Source organism: Scyliorhinus canicula, chromosome 9, assembly GCF_902713615.1.
Source record: "Scyliorhinus canicula chromosome 9, sScyCan1.1, whole genome shotgun sequence".
Lineage (NCBI taxonomy): Eukaryota > Metazoa > Chordata > Chondrichthyes > Carcharhiniformes > Scyliorhinidae > Scyliorhinus > Scyliorhinus canicula.
The window spans coordinates 67,435,488-67,455,242 of record NC_052154.1 but is presented as its reverse complement, the minus strand read 5'-3'; the positions used below and the strand labels follow the sequence as shown (position 1 = coordinate 67,455,242).

The window sequence follows — 19,755 nt, the reverse complement described above, 5'->3', positions numbered from 1 at the left end:
TCAACACGGTCAACAAAATGATTATGAAGTTTTGTGGGGTGCCGGGGGGGGGGGGGGGGGTTGGTGAAGAAACCAAGGATCCCCAGAAAGGTCCTGCAAAGAAAAAGAACCTGGCTCTCCTAACCTACAGTACTACCACTGGGCAGCCACGGTGATGTGACTATCAATTCACTCGGAGACTCGAGTCGAAGTAAACAGTGGTTTTATTCAGCTTACAACTTTGTCTGCGACCGGTACAATACTGAAGGCGGTCCCGCAGGTCTGCTGCTCTTATATTTCCTATAAGGGGCGGAGCCCGTACATGCTCCACATCTCCCCCTGTGGGTGAAGCCACACAGTGGCCCATAGATGGAGCCCACAGGGTTAATAGCATGGTATAATGCAACACAGTATACTGGTGAATTAACAGTACTTATACATTCACCACATTCACCCCCTGTAAAAAAAATTAAGTCCGGTGGGGGTGACGGGTTCACAAATTCAGTCGGTCCGGCGCCCGGATTGTACGTTGCGACCGACGAAGCACTGGTGTCGCAGCCATTTCGGGTGGCTGTGGAAGTGGGTCCGGTGTGGGCCCTGTGGTGGACTCCGGGGGGGTTCTTCCGGAGCTTCGTTCCTGCGGACTGGTGTGCCGGGTGGAAGGGAGTGCGGAAACTTAATAGGTGCGGGGGTACAGGACACGGGGGGGTTGGGCGGGATACAGAGTGGGGGGTACATTAGTGGTAGTGGTGGAGGAGCCTGCAGGCGCCAGGTCTCAGAGGGAGACGGTATCCCGTCGACCGTCGGGGTGTTTGACGTATGCATAGTGTGGGTTCGCGTGCAGGAGCTGGACCCTCTCTAGCAGGGGGTCGGTCTTATGGGTCCGAACGTGTTTCCGAAGGAGGACAGGGTCTGGTGTCCTCAGCCAGGACGGAAGCAAGGCACCGGTGGTAGTTCCCCTAGAGAAGATAAACAAGCGGTCATGAGGAGTCTGGTTTGTGGCCGTGCAAAGGAGGGACGTAATAGCGTGGAGCGCATCAGGGAGGACCTCCTGCCAGTGGGAAACCAGGAGATTTCTGGACCGTAGGGCCAGTAGGACGGTCTTCCAGACCGTCGCGTTCTTCCCCTCCACCTGCCCGTTACCCCGGGGTTGTAACTGGTAGTCCTGCTTGAGGTGATGCCCTTACTGAGCAGGTATTGACACAGTTCGTCGCTCATGAAGGACGAGCCCCTGTCACTGTGGACATGATTGGGGAAACCAAACAGAGTGAAGACGCTGTGCAGGGCTCTGATAACGGTGGGGGTGATCATGTCGGGGCATGGGATGGCAAATGGGAAAAGGGAGAACTCATCTAAAATGTTAAGGAAATAGGTATTGCAATTATTTGAGGGGAGGCTTTGAAATCAATACTGAGGAATCCAAAGGGCCGGAAAGCCTTTACCAGGTGGGCCTTATCTGGTCGATAGAAGTGCAGTTTACACTCCGCACAGATTTGGCAATTCCTAGTTACAGCTTTGACCTCCTCGGTGGAGAAGGGCAGGTTGCGGGCCTTGATGTAATGGACGAGCCGGGTGACCCCCGGGTGGCAGAGGTCGTCGTGGATAACCTGTAGTCGGTCGTCTTGCGCGCCGGCGCATGTGCCGCGGGATAGGGCATCTGGGGGCTTGTTGAGCTTCCCAGGACGATATACTATATCGTAATTATAGGTGGAGAGTTCGATCCTCCACCTCAAGGTCTTATCGTTTTTGATCTTGCCCCACTGCGAATTATCAAACATGAAGGCAACCGATCTTTGGTCGGTGATGAGGGTAAACCTCCTACCAGCGAGATAGTGCCTCCAGTGCTGCACGGCTTCCATGATGGCTTGAGCTTCCTTTTCGATCGAGGAGTGTCGAAGTTCAGAGGTGGAGAGGGTGTGTGAAAAAAACGCTACCGGCCTGCCTGCTTGGTTCAAGGTGGTGGCGAGAGCGACCTCTGATGCGTCGCTCTCCACCTGGAAGGGGACAGACTCGTCCACCGCACTCATGGTGGCTTTGGCGATGTCCGCCTTGATGCAGTTGAAGGCCTGACGAGCCTCGGCTGACAGTTGGAAACGGGTCGCTTTAAATAGTGGGCGGGCTTTGTCCGCATACTGGGGGACCCACTGGGAGTAATCGGAAAAAAATCCTAGGCATCTCTTGAGGGCCTTGGGACAGTGAGGGAGGGGGAGTTGTAGGAGGGGGCGCATACGGTCATGGTCGGCCCCCAGGACCCCGTTTTCCACAACGTAGCCGAGGATGGCTAGCCTGGTAGTGCGGAAAACGCATTTCTCCTTGTTGTAAGTGAGGTTAAATTTTTGGGCGGTTTGGAGAAATCGATGGAGGTTGGCGTCGTGGTCCTGCTGATCATGGCCGCAGATGGTGACGTTGTCCAAGTACGGAAACGTGGCCTGCAGCCTTACTGGTCCACCATTCGGTCCATCGCTCGTTGGAACACCGAAACCCCGTTCGTGACGCCAAAGGGGACCCGGAGGAAATGAAAGAGTCAGCAGTCTGCCTCAAACGCTGTGTAGTGGCGGTCCTCCGGGTGGATTGGGAGCTGGTGGTATGCAGACTTCAGATCCACCGTGGAGAACACGCGATAGTGCGCGATATGATTCACCATGTCTGAAATCCGGGGAAGGGGGTACGCATCAAGGTGTGTAAAAACCGGTTAATGGTCTGGCTGTAATCAACCACCATCCGGAACGTTTCCCCGGTCTTGACGACCACCACCTGAGCTCTCCAGGGGCTATTGCTGGCTTCTGTGGCTCCTTCCCGCAAGAGACGCCGGACTTCGGACCTAATAAATGCCCTGTCCTGCATACTATACCTCCTGCTTCGAGTGGCTACTGGCTTGCAGTCCACGGTGAGGTTAGCGAAGAGGGAAAGGGGGTTCGATCTTTAGGGTTGCGAGGCTGCACATAGTGAGCAGGGGCAGGGGTCTGCCAAAACTAAGAGTTAGGCTCCTGAGATTGCACTGAAAATCGAGTCCTAAGAGGAGAGGGCACAGAGGTCTGGGAGCACGTACAATTGAAAATTAGTATACTCGGCGCCCTGTATCGTTAAGGTTGCAGTAGTGCACCTTTGGATTTGTACTGAGTGCGCCCCAGATGCGAGGGAGATTGTTTGTTGCGTCGGGAATATCGGGAGCGAACAGCGTCTTACCAGATCCAGGTGGACAAAGCTCTCGGTGCTCCCGGAGTCGAACAGGCAAGGTGTCTCGTATCAGTTAATCTGGACGGCCATCATGGAGCTCTCGAGGTGCTTGGGTCTTGACTGGTGACTGTCCGTGCAGGTCGTATGCGTGGAGCGGCGTAGCTGGTGATGGCCAAGATGGCGGCTCCCATGGATCGCACGTGGCGGGCGGCGCCCAAGATGGCGGCCCCCATGGATCGCACATGGCTGGCTGCATGGGGGAGGATGGCCAATATGGCGGCCCCCGTGAGTCGCACGTGTTGTGCGGGGTCAGCAGACACGCTGCAACATTGCGGCGTCTGCGGGCCTGAGAGTCGGTGGATCGAGTTTTTGGATTGAGTTTGTGCGTTCAAGTTTGCGTGTTTAGGCTTGGTCCGGCAGACCTTTGCGAAGTGTCCTTTTCGCCCGCAGCTGCTGCAATTCGCATTGTGGGACAGGCATTGTTGCCGGGGTTGTTGAGGCTGGCCGCAAAAATGGCAAGGTATCCCCCCATGGTGAGCGGGCGACCGCGCGGCGCAGGCCTGGGGTAGTGTCTGGCGGGAGGCCTACGAGAGAGTCGCATGATCGGCTGGGAACGCAGTGGGACTCTGAAAAGCGACCTCCAGCGAGGTCGCCAGTTTTACCGTGTCCTCCAGGTCCTGGGCCCCTTTTTCGAGCAGGCGCTGCCTCACATAGTTCGATCGGACCCCCGCAACGTAAACGTCTTGGACGGTGAGTTGCATGTGCTGGGTGGCTGTAATGGCCTGATAGTTACAGTCGCCCGCAAGGGCCTTGAGGTCGCGCAGATAGTCATCTAGCGACTCCCCGGGGCGCTGGCGGTAAGTAGTGAAGATATGTCGCGCATAGACTTCATTCACAGGCCGCACGTAGATGCGTTCGAGTGTCGCGAGGGCCTCAGTATAGGAGGTGGCTTCGTCGAGTTGGGCAGAAATTCGATGGCTCACCCGTGCGTGGAGAAGACTCGATGTCTGTTTTTCCATGACGGATGATGTCGACGACGCGGCCAGGTAGGCCTTGAAACACCGAATCCAATGTGAAAAAATTTCTTTCGCCTCCGTGGCCTGTGGATCGAGTTCCAGTCTGTCAGATTTGAGGGCTGACTCCATAGTAGTTCTCTAAGCTGATTAAATTGATGCGCCATCAATTCATTCGGAGACTCGAGTCGAAGTAAACAGTGGTTTTAATCAGCTTACAACTTTGCCTGCCTGCGACCGGTACAATACTGAAGGCGGTCCTGCAGGTCTGCTGCTCTTATACTTCCTATAAGGGACGGAGCCATGGGCGGAGCCCGTACATGCTCCACACCTTCCCCTGTGGGTGAAGCCACACAGTGGCCCATAGATGGAGCCCACAGGGTTAATAGCATGGTATAGTGCAACACAATATACTGGTGAATTAACAGTACTTATACATTCACCACACGGCAGAAAGAGTTAGGTGATGAGTGAAAGACCCCACCCCCCCGCGTGGAGAAGTCTATTCTAACCAGCAAAATAACGGAACCGGTTACATGACCTTGGGTCCTTCCGGGCTGACACAAGCAAATAAGTAAAACCCTACTACAATGTAAAATAGACCAAGGAGCCAAGAGAACACCTAAACAGGGTGGGTGGGTGAGAGAGGAGAGGGAGGATGGCGCTAACTGACAGTGGGGGGAGGGGAAAGGGCGGGGAAAAGAACTAGACATGTGTAAATACACGATGATCACTTTCTGTAAACTATGTATGAACTTAAAATTCTAAAAATATATATTTTTTAAAGTAGTGCAATACAAGTAGAAAGAAAAAGAGTTAAAGTAAGAAGGAAATACACTGGTAGGAAGAGAAAAATAGTTACTTTTCTTCCAAGGAAAATCATCTATTTAATGCTGATCATTATTATTGTTTTCTTGCAGAGATACAATAGAAACTGTCACCGAATTATATAACCAAGTGGACGAGGGAATCCATCAGCTGGTTATGGTATCTAATACATGCATTCAAGAACTAGAGTTTCTGAAGGAGTTCAAAACACATGAAAGAGAGTTTAAGGAGGTAAGAAATTAGCAAACCAATTCAAGGAATGTGATTCACATAAATTCATGGTTGATTCACAAACAAGTCTTGATATATTGTAGTTGAAGTGACAGTCAAATGTTTTTGCTATATCAGAACATTGGTGTGATGAACATTAAGCTCAGGAGTGAGCCATTCATCCCCTTGAGCCTGCTCCACCATTCCACAAGATCATGGTTGATCTGTGTCTCAACTCCATTTGCCTGCCAATGTCCATATTCCTCTCACAATTCCATCTCCCTTGGCCTTGATAGATCCATACCACTAGCATTGATAACATTGATAGAGCGATTATACAATTTGTGTGGAAAAAGTGCATTCTAGTTACCTGAAAGACTTGATTCTAATTGTAAGATAATTTCCATTTGCTTTATTCTGTTCCTGTGAAACACCTTAGGGTGTTTTCTTATGCTCTGGAAACAGGAGATGCTATTGTTGATTTGCTTACCAGAGGAAATAGTTTTGCCATTTTTTTTACCTTCAATCTTTTTTAACATATTAGACACATCAATGAGATCACAGCTTTACCGTCTATACTCAATTAAAAACAAGCCACGTTTATGCAACAAGAACAGATGAAGCAAGAAGAACTCATCAGGATATGCAGCCTGTCTTTGTTGTTCAACCTCCTAAACTCTAGGATAGACTAATCTTTATTGTCACAAGTAGGCTTACATTATCACTGCAAGGAAGTTACTGTGAAAATCCCCTAGTCACCACACCCCGCCGCCTGTTCGGGTACACAGAGGGAGAATTCAGAATGTCCAATTCACCTAACAGCACATCTTTAGGGACTTGTGGGAGGAAAGCGGAGTACCCGGAGGAAGCCCACACAGATACAGGAAGAACGTGCAGACTGCACACAGACAATGACCCAAGCCGAAATCAAACCTGGGACCCTGGCGCTGTGAAGCAATATTGTGCCACCATGCCATTTTAGATAGTCCGCGCTACTTCAACAGCAGTATGTCCACCTGCGGTGCTGTGTACAAAGTTGAATGCAGGGTAGGGAGGTCGGGAATGGAAATAGCCGAATAAGCCCCCTCCAACCAACCCTGCGTGGAGAAGTCCATTCTAACTGGCAAACTAACAGAACCTGCCAGGCCAAGATGGGGTCTGACCAAAGCTCCATAGAGCTGTTGTATAACTTCTTCCCAATTATATTCCAGACCCCTTGAGATAAGGGCCTAGATTCTTATTAGCCCTTTTTTTTGTTTTTGCATCCATTTAGTAACTTTGATTGATTTGTGTGCATGGATGTCCAAATCTCTTTGGTCCTCTATAGTTCCCAGTTTGTTACATTTAGAAAATACAGATTTATCGATCTTAGATCAAAAGTAGATAACTCCCTGCTTGATCAACATAATAACAATTCATTTCATTTCCCATTGTTTCGCCCACTGAATTTATCTATGTTCCTTTGCAGCTTTCTGTCCCCTTCTGCATCGCTTAATATTCCTCCTAACTTACTGCCATCTGTAAACTTAGAAGTACAACTCTATTCTACGTACAACTCTTATTATGTCATCCAAATCCTCATTAAGTGTAAATTTGAGGCTTGAGCAAACACTCCTGTCACATTTTGTCATTAAGTTTACATTTGTTTGATGGATTTTGGTTAGTAATGTCTTCTGAGGGCAGCACGGTGGCCTAGTGGTTAGCACAACCGCCTCACGGCGCTGAGGTCCCAGGTTCGATCCCGGCTCTGGGTCACTGTCCGTGTGGAGTTTGCACATTCTCCCCGTGTCTGCGTGGGTTTCGCCCCCACAACCCAAAAAATGTGCAGAGTAGGTGGATTGGCCAAGCTAAATTGCCCCTTAATTGGAAAAAATAATTGGGTAATCTAAATTTTAAAAAAAAAGAAAGAAAAAAGTAATGTCTTCTGAAAGTGGTAACAACAAATTACTGTGGATGCTGGAATCGAAAACAAAAACCGAAAATACTGGACAATCTCAGGAGGTCTGACAGCATCTGTGGAGAGAGAAGGGAGCAAACGTCTTGTCAAAGCTTTTGCTTCTGAAAATGGTCGCTGCTTCTATCATCATTCTCCTACCTCTTTCCAATCCCAATTCCTCCTGCCCCCATCCATGGAAGCAAATCTTCCCTAACTTGATTGCAACTGCATTATTTTTAGCTCAGTGGGCTAGAAAGCTGGTTTGTGATGCAGAACAAGGCCTGCGGCGCGGGTTGAATTCCCGTAGCAGCTTACCCAAACAGGCGCAGGAATGTGACGACTAGGGGCTTTTCACAGTAACTTTATACTTGTGACAATAAAAGGTTATTATTATTGAACTCTCATCTGCCTAACCTCAGGCTTTCTTTTCACCATAAAACGTCTACTGCTCTTGACCTACTTAACCATTCCTCTCCTCCACCTTTGACATCCTGAATCCTAATAAAAGTACTTGCTACCAACATGCGCAATTCCATGATATATGCTGCATACTCCATTCAGGTCTAAGGATTGTGAATTTAATAAATATTTAACCCCTTTTAAAGGCAAGCTCTAAAATGGGCACGTTCCTTTAATTTGAATATGACAGCCAGAAATTCCATTTGCTCTGATGGACTGGCCTCCTGCAACACCCTGACATTTTAATAAACTAGAGGGAAAGTTAGTGCACTGGTGCAGCATTCACCAGCAGTACAGTACAAAAACACGCAGGTTTGGGTGAGGTATTTGTACTGTTTTTAAATCATTCACATGATAATTATGTTTGAAAGCCACCAATACAGAAAGACCAGAAAGTTAATCCATTTCAATTCCCCATTGATTCTTAAATAATACTGGGATTTTTGCTTCTACTATTTCGGTCCATTTTGTGCGCAATTTACTTCATATGGTAGCACAGTGGTTAGGACTGTTGTTTCGCAGTGCCAGGGTCCCAGTTTGATTCCCGGCTTGGATCACTGTCTGTGTGGAGTCTGCACATTCTCCCCTTGTCTGCTGGGTTTCCTCCAGGTGCTCCGGTTTTCTCCCACAAGTCCTGAAAGACGAGCTTATTAGGTGATTTGGACATTCTGAATTCTCCCTCTGTGTACCCTAACAGGCGCCGGAATGTGGCGACTAGGGGCTTTTCACGGTAACTTCTTTGCAGTGTTAATGTAAGCCTACTCATGACAATAAAGATTATTAGAATTATAAACAACTCCCTCAACTTAGTCCTAAATTTATTTTCTATTATTTTGAATTTGTGTCGTCTTGTTCTGGTCTTGCAATTTAATGTAGTAGCTTTCCACTTTCCCATTCCATGAGTGCTCTGCCTGAATTATGTCTTTGGCTGATTGTCTGCTGATACTTCATCCTGTGCCCTGCTTTCTTAGGCACATTTTGTCAATGGTGCTTTGCCATTGCTTTTCTATTCTTAGGGGCAGAACAAGGAGGCAGGTCCAAAGTCTACCTCAGCTGGAATGGGAATCAAAGGCATGCTTTTGCCATTATCCTGAACCACACGCTAGCCATCTAGCCAACTGAGCTACATTTCCCTTACTATTTGCTATGTTGCATACCTGTGTAAGATCACCTATTATGCCTCTGTTCTAGATGTGGAGTCCAAGTTATTGGTCTTCAGATCAATCACCATCGCCAAACATACAATATTTTTTTATTATCTTATACTTATACACTTGCAAAGGCAGAGATCAACACCAAAGAGCTTAAAATTACTACTGTATCAACAGAAAACCTTTTCTTTTCAAATTATTATAAGATATAAATATTCCCTATGATAAATTGAAGTTGTTTTTGTTGATTTTTGATCTGCTGAAAAATTGAAGTACTAGATTCTAATACTACATTTTTATTTCCATATTTTCTGATGCATTTGCAATAAGCATGGTAAATGAGTTTGTTTGAAAATAGAAGTCTGGCTTCTGTATATATAGCTTCTTCTGTGATATTGCATAATATGGTCCTTTTCAGGTGAGTAGCTGGATCGAGGAGGTTGGAGAGAAGCAACTGGAGAGGTGTAATGAATTGGATGATTCACTGGAGGCATTGCAAAGTACACAGGGAGAGTTCGAGAGCTTTTGCAATGTTGCATATGTACGTATAAATTGCTTTGTTTGACTAAGTTAATTTGCATTGGACTTTGATCATATTTGACTTTGCTAAAAACAAAGCTAAAAAGCTTTGTCCAAGCTTTTCGTCTTGCGCTCATCAGGACAATCATAAAATACCAATGTCGGGAAACAACAACTTTATACTGTATGACAAGAGGGTGCTGATTGGTTGGCAAGTGGATTCTGTCTGATAGAAACTTTGCCTTGGAGAATGTACCACTTGAGGGTGATTGACAGTTAACTGACGAGCATTGTTTGAAATTTAAACCATGCAGCTTGACTCTGGGCAAAGCATTGCCCTGTTGAATTTGCCTAGCAAATGGCTATTACCTACTCCTTGTTCAGCTGAAAGGGACAATGTATATATATGTTATTTTGTTGCAAAGAACAGGGTCCTATATATTATTATGTATATTCATAGGCTTGAGGTCGCTTACTTTCACTGGTCAATATACGCTTTGGGATTCTTACAGTTGTGCATGCTACAAGATTGGGCTTATTGGCAAACTTGTAAATAGGGTCTGGGCCATTTGCTCACCATGCAAGCTTGATGCTGTAATAGGTGCACAGGTGCATCTGCGAGATAATGGACTCCCTGATCAAATAGTTTTGCGCTGTGTATCACGCAAACTTATCAATGGACCTAAGGAGACCACTTTTGGTCTTGAAAAGTCCCCAGACTACTTCAGATTAACTTGGAAGGGCAGGAATTCTCCAAAATCTGGACAGGTAATGCTAGCTGTTTCATGCTGCTACGATGCAATAACAACATGAGCGGTATTCGCCACTAACAGGTACTGCTGTCAAGCAAGAGAGCATTCTGCCGTTTGTACAAATGAGTAACATGGTATATGAATTTGAGAGCTACTGTGATGCTAGGTATTTGGGCCGCACTTCAAAAGACTGGTGGATCGTATCAAACAGCATGTTCCAGCCACTGTTCCCAATGGGCAAGTACAGACTGTACCCGACCAGCCTGTGCTTGCAAAATTCAAAACACAGTGTCCAACGTTAGATGTGATTCTGCAATTAAACAACATTTGGGAAATAATTTTCTGTGTTAAGAATTACATTGACAACCAATTTAAGATTGTTAGGCTTGCAGTATGGCGTATTTGCATGGACTGGAATCTACATATATGAATACACAAGGCCCTGTTCATGCAGACAGAAAGAACATGTACACACATTCCACGTTTTTCAGCTAAACAAAGTAAATGACAGCCATTTACTGATTCATTCCCCAGGGCAATGCCTTGACCAACCAGGATCAAGCTGCATGGTTTCAATTTCAAACGATGCTTGCCAGTCACCATCGATTGGTATTTTCTCCATGGCAATGCCTCTAACAATCAGTCCACTTGCCAATCAATCGGCATTCTCTTTTCAGCGCAGGGCTAATTCGCTGGCTTTCAAAGCAGACCAAGGCAGGCCAGCAGCACGGTTCAATTCCCGTACCAGCCTCCCCGAACAGGCGCCGGAATGTGGCAACTAGGGGCTTTTCACAGTAACTTCATTCGAAGCCTACCCGTGACAGTAAGCGATTTTCATTTCATTTCATATAGTATAAATTGTTGTTTTCTCCTATACAGATATTCTTGCAAAGTGTCCTGATGAGTGCAACACGAAAAGCTTTGATGTGTCTCTTCTCTTCAGCAAAACTCAAGCTCGTATTACCAAATGACTAAAAATGTACGACTGAACCTGTTTGAAACATTAATTGAGGAAGTGTTTAATCCCTTTTGCCGTCTACATGATGAGCAGGACTATGTCTCACAGGATTGTACAGGATTGAGGGTGACAGTCAAATTTTGAACTGATCCTGCAATGATATGTTATTTGTGCAGTTCAATTGTCATATTTTCCCTCTATTCCTTTACCCTTCCCCAAATTCTGAGTATGCAACTTGCTGAATTGCTATCCCTCCTTGCTTGGTGTTTATGATATTATTAATTATTGTTATGCAGCTTGGGCAGTAATTTGCACTTATATTTCTTGGCAAGGCTGTGTGAATGACAAATTTCTCTGTTAATTCACACTTCTGATAATCATAATTACTGCTAATATATTCAGCATACTTTTCCAAAAAAATGCCTCAGTATTTTTTAAAAATACACATAAAGGGACTTGCTTAGAAATCTGTTATGACTTGAGAATATATCAATATTTTCTCCAAGGGATTGAATCAGATTCATCTCTAAGAGTGAGACATTGCAACATAATTGAAATATGGAGAGGGGTGACATGCTTGGTCAGAGAATTGACCAGGAATCACAGAGCTGACCAGCTGTACTGAATAAATGGAAGCCAATACCCTTTCTATTCCTAGACCTTGATTTAAAAACGTCAGTCATAGTGTAGTTCAGAGCTACTCACCGTTATTGTCCACTACAGTGACTTTCTGAACCTAAATGTCAGGGTTTCACAAGAACATGGATAGTAATTTCAAATGCAGATTTTGCCCACTTGGTAATTTTAAACCAACTTTTGCGGTGAGCACCTGAAATATATGTGCGTGATTTAGCGGGCCAGTTAGCCCTGGGCACAAATCGCGCGATGAGCACTAAATATATGGAGAGGCCAAAACTGGATTTGCCCCGAAAGATTTCTGAACATAATCTTCTGGGGCCCTCCCTGGTGACGTGATCAGGTTCCCGCCCATGAAAGATGCAAATCTATTTAACATGAATTTGAATCCATTAGCATCTACTTAGCAGGTTTAGCATCTCATCTTCAGCCCTTGTCGAATTTAATCACCCACCAGGCATGATGTTGTGCTGAGGCAATTTATTGCTACTTTTTTAAAAAACGGGAACCAAGCGCCATGATCTTCGAAAAGGAGGGAGGTGAGCACCTCTATCTCCACAGAAGATTAGGGAGTCCAAGGGGACAGAACCTGCTGAGCTGCTCCTGGGTGTGTTATATTACCTTATGTAATATATATATATTACTCTTTAAACCAGCTGAGTTGATGAAATGAACAATAGTATTCTTGTAAAGATGAACTAATTTATTGAGTAATATAAATAATATTTGTGAGTCCTTTGTACTTAATTTTCAATTAGCAAAATAAATAAAATATAGTAAAGATAACTAACTAACTGTACAATGTAATAACAAAATAACTTATAACTTCGCTCTCTAGCTATTCTATCTCTTGTCTATTCACTCTCCTGAAGCACACACTCTCAGAAAGTACGGGAAAGTCTTTCTTATACCATCTGACAGTGAGACATCTAGTGTTGAATTGACTACTAGTTTTACATACATTGATCATGTATATTGATGTGCAGAGATCACTGCATCCCCCTTTTTAAAAAAACATTTTCTTGCAAATATTGAAAGAAAATTTTACACATGAAATGCAGTGTATACAATGTACAGCAATCACTAGAATCATGAAAAAGTTCACAAATTCAGATGATTAGGTCGTCTTCTCCTAGTCAATCACCTTAATGTCAAAGGTGATGGAGTTTTGATGTCTTTGCTGATCATCAAATGTGAATGCATTTGTTGTTCAATTTGTTTTGAAATTGTTTGATTCAAGTCAAGATTAGGAAAATTCTTCGCAGTATCTGTAACTTGAAGTAGATCTCTACGATTTCATCTCAGAATGTTGCCATCTGAAGTTTTTATCAGATAAGGGGCGAAATTCTCCCAACGGGAGACAAAGTGCCGACGCCGGCGTGAAAACCGGAGTGCTTCACTCGGGCGTCGGAGGCCGCTCCTCGCCCCCTATTCTTCCACCCCCAAGTGGCTAGGAGCGCCGCCGCGTCAATTTCACGCGCCGGGCCATGGCGCCGCGTCAAAGTGGCGCCGCATAACTGACGTCACCCGCGCATACGCGGTTGCCGGCCTCCCCGCAAGACATGTCGGAGTGATCTTGCGGTGCGGCGGAGGAAAAAGAGCGCATCCTTTAGAGACGCCGGCCCGTCGATCGGTGGGTACCGATCGCGGGCCAGACCCCCACTGAGCACCCCCCTGGTGCTCGATTCTCCCCCAACCCACCCACCACCACAGGCCGCGCACTCAGCGTTCACGCGCTGTTCACGCTGGCAGCGACCAGATGTGGTTGGCGCCGGCGTGAACCGGTCGGATTGGGCAGGCTGCTCGGCCCATCCGGGCCGGAGAATCGCCGCTCGACCGTTAGAAACGGCGAGCGGCGATTCTCCGAGCGGCCTGTCGTAAAACGCGGCACGTCATTTTGGGGGCGGGGGTGGGTGGGAGAATAGTGTGCGGGTGCCAGGGCGGCGTGGTGGGAATCGCCCGGCACTCACACGATTCTCCCACCCGGCGTGGGAGTCGGAGAATCGCGCCCAAGATCTTGGAGAGAATTGCCTAATTATGCGAGCAATGTCAGGCCAACCTTCTTCAGGAAGTCTTAATCTAACAGTATCTTTCTCAGATAGAGTAGGCAATTCTTTTGAATGTTGATAAAAATATGGCTTTTGCTTAATTTTCTGTTGTTAAATTTTCTTCACAGTGCAATGTTGTTCAAGATCAGAAAAATGTAACTGGGGTAGAGTCATTCTCAAAATCACGTTGTATAAAATCTGTGATGGAGATAATCCTGTTGATAAAGGTGATGTGCTGTAATTGGGTAAAGCTAGATAAAAATGTGATTGTGAATCTTTGGATTTGCTAAGTAGCTGTTCCATAATGTGAACACCTTTCTCAGTTTTTCCATTGGACTGTAGAAAATGAGGGCTTGAAGTTACATGTTCAAAATTGTACTTCACTGAGAATTCTTGCCATTTGTGACTTGAGGAACATGGGCCATTGTCGGACATGACGATACGAGGAATACCAGTGCCTGGCAGCTATTTCCTTGCATGCCTTTATGACAGTACTGGATGTGATGTCATTCAATTTCACCAGTTCAGGAAAATTGGAGAAATAGTCAATGACTACGAGATAGTCCTTGCCAAAGAAGTGAAAGAGATAGTACCAACCTTGATCCATGGTGATGTATCTAGATCATGTGGTTGCGTTGGTTCTTTGCATTGATGATTTTGATGTGCTGACACATTGAACATGATGATATCATGTCTGAGGTATTATTGTTGATACCTGGCCAATAGATTGATTGTCTGGCACGATGTTTACATTTTTCAATGCCTAAATGACCCTCTGAAGTCTAGAAAGCATTTCAGACCTCATGATCTGTGGAATCGTAGAGCGATCTTGCCTCAGCAGTGTACCATCCACAATAGTCAGTTCTGACTGAATGCTTGGGTAATACGGACAATTACTTTTCGGCCATCCTTGTTGAAGATGATGTATGACTTTCATCAACGTAGCATCTATCAGTGTTTCAATGCGAATTTGGTAAAATTTTAAATCCGAGACAGGAAGTAACTCTCTGAATAATTGCAGTTGAGAATCAAAATTATTAGTCGATTCAGTGTTGACTGATCTAGATAAAGTGTCAGCAATTACTAGCTCTTTACTTGGTGTATATTTTAGTGTGAAATTATATCTTCTTAATTTCATCATCAGACGTTGACGTCTGGGAGTCATATCATTCAAGTTTTATTCAGTGATGTGTACACGTGGGTGATGGTCAGTTGCTACTGTGAACTTGGGTAGACCATAAATATAGACGTGGAATTTGGAAATCCAAGATACTAGCCCAATTCACTCCTTTTCAATTTGGGCGTACCAACGCTCAGTCTCAGTCAGTGATCTGGGTGCGTAGGCAGTAGGAACCCAATTATTGAAATGGTCTTGTTGAAGTAAAACAGCACCTATGCCATTTTTACTAGCGTCCGTTGAGATTTTAGTAGGTCCTGTAGGATCAAAGAATGATGAGCAAGGAGCTTGTATCAATTGTTGTTTTAAATCTGTCCATTCTACAGTATGTTTTTCAGTCCAGATGAAATCTCTTCTTTCTGATCAGTTGACGTAGTGCAGTTGTTCTGTTGGCTAGATTTGAAATGAACTTTCCAAGAAAGTTGACAAATCCGAGAAAGCGTAAGACTGCCTTCTTATCTTAATAGAGTTGAAACTGTTGTTTCAACAATTTCCAATTCAAATTTAAATTACCAGTGATCTTTATATGCCTTGGCGCATGAACTTGATCCATTGAAAAGTTGTTTTTGTCGAAGTTTCCAATGCTGTGATGAATTCTCTGGACGACTAGTTGATTCCAATTTTTTCTTTCTTTCTATTATAAATCTTCACTCGTCTTTCTTAAAAGCTTAAATAACTCTGGTACCATGTTATATTACCTTACGTAATATATATATTACTCTTTGAACCAGCCGAGTTGATGAAATGTACAATAGTCTTCTTGTAAAGATGAACTAATTTGTTGAGTAATATAAATAATATTAATACTCAACAAGTAAAAGAAATAAAATGCAGTAAAGATAACTAACTAATTATACAATGTAATAATGAAATAACTCAACTTATCTCTAGCTATTCTATGTCTTGTCTGTTCACTCTCCTGAAGCACACTCTCTTCAGAAAGAGCAGAAAAGCCTTCCTTATACCATCTGATAGTGAAACATCTAGTGTTGAATTGACTACTAGTTTGACACATATTGATCATGTATATTGATATACAGAGATCACTACAGGGTGGGAGAATGAGGAGGACAGTTGTTTGGGGGGGGGGGGGTGTGGGAAGGGTGTACTCACTGGGTGGGGTGGGTTTGGCTTGTGTGTTTCTGGAGCTTGCTTTCAGTGCTGTGTGAGTCTGCTGTCTGTGTTGAGTGTATGCAGTCTGGGGCGGGCTGCCTCCAGGGCACATGGGCTGAGGTGTGATGAGAGTCCTAGAGCCATGCTCCATAATGGGATGGGTAGATGAGACCCGAAAAGAGAAAGCCACACAGAACACGGTGCTCACCAGGTTTGGTGGGGGGGGGATGCAACCTATTCAGCAGCTGTTCAGGAGGCTTTATTGTTGAGGCATGCCAACAATGAGACATCTGAATTATGCAGCCTGACTAAGAAGGGGTTTAGCTCTGGCTGTCTCTGAAGCAGAAAGGGATTGTGCCCTCTAACATTCCTGTGACTCATTTTGTGACACAAATTGTGCCATCAAGCGTTAACCCTCAGCAATTTCAGCTTCCCACAACCTCAGTCAAGGAATGGGATGAATCCTCAGGGTTCAGGGATCATAACTTAGTGACAATGAATCAAGAAGCAATGGGGTCACTTCTCTGCTGGGACTCCCAATGTCTGCCAGTCAAGATCCAGTAGCCTCTGCAAGGAATCCAGTTAGCCATGGGAAGTCGGGACGAAAGAGCACAGGATCCTCTTGTAAGAATCCTCAGCGGTTCTTGGGGAGGGGAAACCCAGAGAGAAGGCTACTGCCAAAAATACGTTGGCACGGGCATATGCTGGGACAGTCAAGTTCTGGAGATGGAAGGGCACCTGAGTTGTGAGTGTGCGATCACTGCCAGCAAAACACTCGGACTGGCTGCTTGCAGGTCAGGAAGGCCAATGGGTCAGGGGAGATAATAATGCTCAGGAGCTGTGACACCAATTAGGCGCGTCTCTCTCTCTCTCTCTCTCTCTCTCTCTCTCTCTCTCTCTTTCTCTTCCTCAGAATTCTGAGTGATATTGGGATGGAGCTGGCCACGTGTGCAGCAGCTCCGAGAGAAGACCCTGAAGAACAAGACCAAGGGCCGCAGGGCATGATCAGAAGTCGGAGGTTTCACCGGCTGTGCAGGGAGCATGAAGGCGCCGAACAAGACCAAGGGTCTAACGGACTCATGGAGCTCATATAATTTACAGTGCCATTCGGCCCATCGAGTCTGCACCAACCCATGGAAAGAGCATCCTACTTAAGCCCATGCCTCCATCCGATCCCCGTAACCCCACCTAACATTTTTTTGGACACTAAGGGCAATTTGCCATGGCCAATCCACCTAAACTGCACATCTTAGGAGGAAACCGGAGCACTCGGAGGAAACCCACGCAGATATGGGGAGACTCGCACAGACAGTGACCCAAGCCAGGAATCGAATTTGGGACCCTGGCGCTGTGAAACAACAGTGCTACCCACTGTGCTACCATACAAAATAACTTGCACACAAAATGGACCCAGATAGTAGAAGCAAAAATCCCAGAATTATTTAAGAATCAATGGGAAACTGAAATGGATGAACTTTTGGGTCTTTCTGTATTGGTGTCTTTCATACATAATTATTGTTGAATGATTTAAAAACAATACAAATACCTCAGTGCTAACCACTGCACTACCATGCTGCCCATTATCAATATGTCTAAGATCACCTGGTGTCAAAGACTCTGCCTTAGGAAGAAGGCTGTGTGGCACCTTGCCAGTCCTTGGCCCTGGCCCGGCAGAATGAGACAGCTAGGGGTTTTGGCACATAGCTGGTCCGCCATAGATACAGGGGTTGATAGACTACACCCATGTCGCTCTCCGTGCTCCCTAGCACCAGGGAATTCCCTTCATCAACTGGAAGGGGTTCCACTCCATCAGTGTCCAACTGTGTGCGACTGCCAGGTGCATTTCATGCACATGTCTGGCTGTTTTCTGGGTAGCATGCATGACAGCTAAATCCTCAACCAGTCGCAGATCCCTAGAATCTTCGAAGGACACCCTAGGCTACAGGGATGCTCCCTGGGGACAAGTGATATCCCCTCATTTCATGGCTGTTGATACTAGTGCAAAGGCCGCAGACTGCTGCAGAGACCAGGTACAATGAGGCGTGCAGTGCAATCCAAGTTGTCATTGATCTATGCATCAGCCTGTTGATGATGTGATTCCATTGAGGGCAACCTTGAGGAGCGACACATACCCTGGTGTTGTGTGACACTACCACCATACTAAATGGGATAGACTTTGAACAGATGTAGCAACTCTGGACTAGGCATCCATGAGGCGCTGTTGGCCATCAGCAGCAGTAACAGTTATATTCAATCACAATCTGCAATGGTAATACTCTATCATTACCACAAAGCCAGGGGATCAACCCTGATTCGATGAAGGGTGCAGGAGAGCATGCCAGGAGCAACACCAGGCATACCGAAAAATGACATGTCACCCTGGTGAAGCTACAACACAGGTCTACTTGTGTGTCAAACAGCATAAGCAGCGAGTAATAGACAGAGCTAAGCGATTCCACAACAAACGTATCAGACCTAAGCTCTGCAGTCCTGCCACATCCAGCCATGAATGGTGGTGGACAAATAACTCACTGGAAGAGGACGCTCCACAAATATCCCTGCCCTCAATGATGGAGGAGCCCAGCACATATGTACAAAAGACAAGGCTGAGGCATTCGCAACAATCTTCAGCCAGAAGTGCTGAGTGGATGATCCATCTCGGTCTCCTCCAGAGGTCCCCAGCATCACAGCCAATACGATTCACTCCACGTGATATCAAGAAACGGCTGAAGGCACTGATACTGCAAAGGCAATGGGGCTTGACAATGCCCCGCAATAGTATTGAAAGCTTGTGCTCCAGAACTTGCCGCACCCCTAGCCAAGTTCTTCCAGTACAGCTACAACACTGGCATCTACCTGGCAATGTGGAAAATTGCCCAGGTGTGTCGTACACAAGAAACAGGACAAATGTAAACCAGCCAATTACCACCCTATCAGTCTAATTGCCATCAGAAAAGTGATAGAAGGAGTCATCAACAGTGCTATCAAGCGACACTTCCTCGGCAATACTTGCTCACGGACACTCCATTTGGGTTCCGCCAGGGTCGCTCAGTTCCTGACCTCTTTACAGCCTTTGTTCAAACATGGAAAAAGCTGAATGCCAGACGTGAGGCGAGAGTGACTGCCCTTGACATCAAGGCAGCATTTGACCGAGTATGGCATGAAGGAGCCCTAGAGAAACTGGAGTCGATGGGAATCGGGGAGAAAGCTCAGCTGGGTGGAGTCACACCTGGCACAAAGGAAGGTGGTTGAAGGTCAATCATCTCAACTCCAGGACATCACTACATGAGCTCCTCAGGATAGTGTCCGAGGACCAACCATCTTCAGCTGCTTTATCAATGACCTCCCTTCCATCATAAGTTCAGAAGTGCAGATGTTTACGGATGACTGCACAATATTCAGCCCTATTCGCTACCCTCAGACAATGAAGCAGTCCATGTCCAAATGCAGCAAGTTCTGGACAATATCCAGGCTTGGGCTGACAAGTGGCAAGTTACATTCTCGCCATGCAAGTGCCAGGCAATGCTCATCTGCAAGAGAGGATCTAACCATCTCCCCTTGACATTCAATTGTATTACCGTCACTGAATCTCCCACAATCAACTGAACTGGACTAGTCAGACTAATACTGTAGCTACCTGGGCAGGTCAAATGCTAGGAATCCTATGGCAAGAAACTCACCCCCCCCCCCCCCCCCCCCCTCAAAAAAAACAGCTGTCCACCATCTACAAGTCACAAATCAAGAGTGTAATGGAATACTCTCCAATTGCCTGGATGAGTGCAGCTCCAACAGCACTCGA

At 46.0% G+C, this 19,755-nt stretch overlaps 1 protein-coding gene across 1 annotated transcript in view; it reads left to right on the top strand.

Moving 5' to 3' along the window:
• LOC119970889 overlaps positions 1–19,755 on the top strand; it is a gene marked incomplete at its 5' end in the record, with an annotated part of 434,610 nt that overhangs the window by 324,581 nt on the left and 90,274 nt on the right. The window contains 2 exon segments of the mRNA XM_038805997.1: positions 5,090–5,228; positions 9,172–9,294. Coding sequence (XP_038661925.1) covers positions 5,090–5,228; positions 9,172–9,294 — 262 coding nt within the window.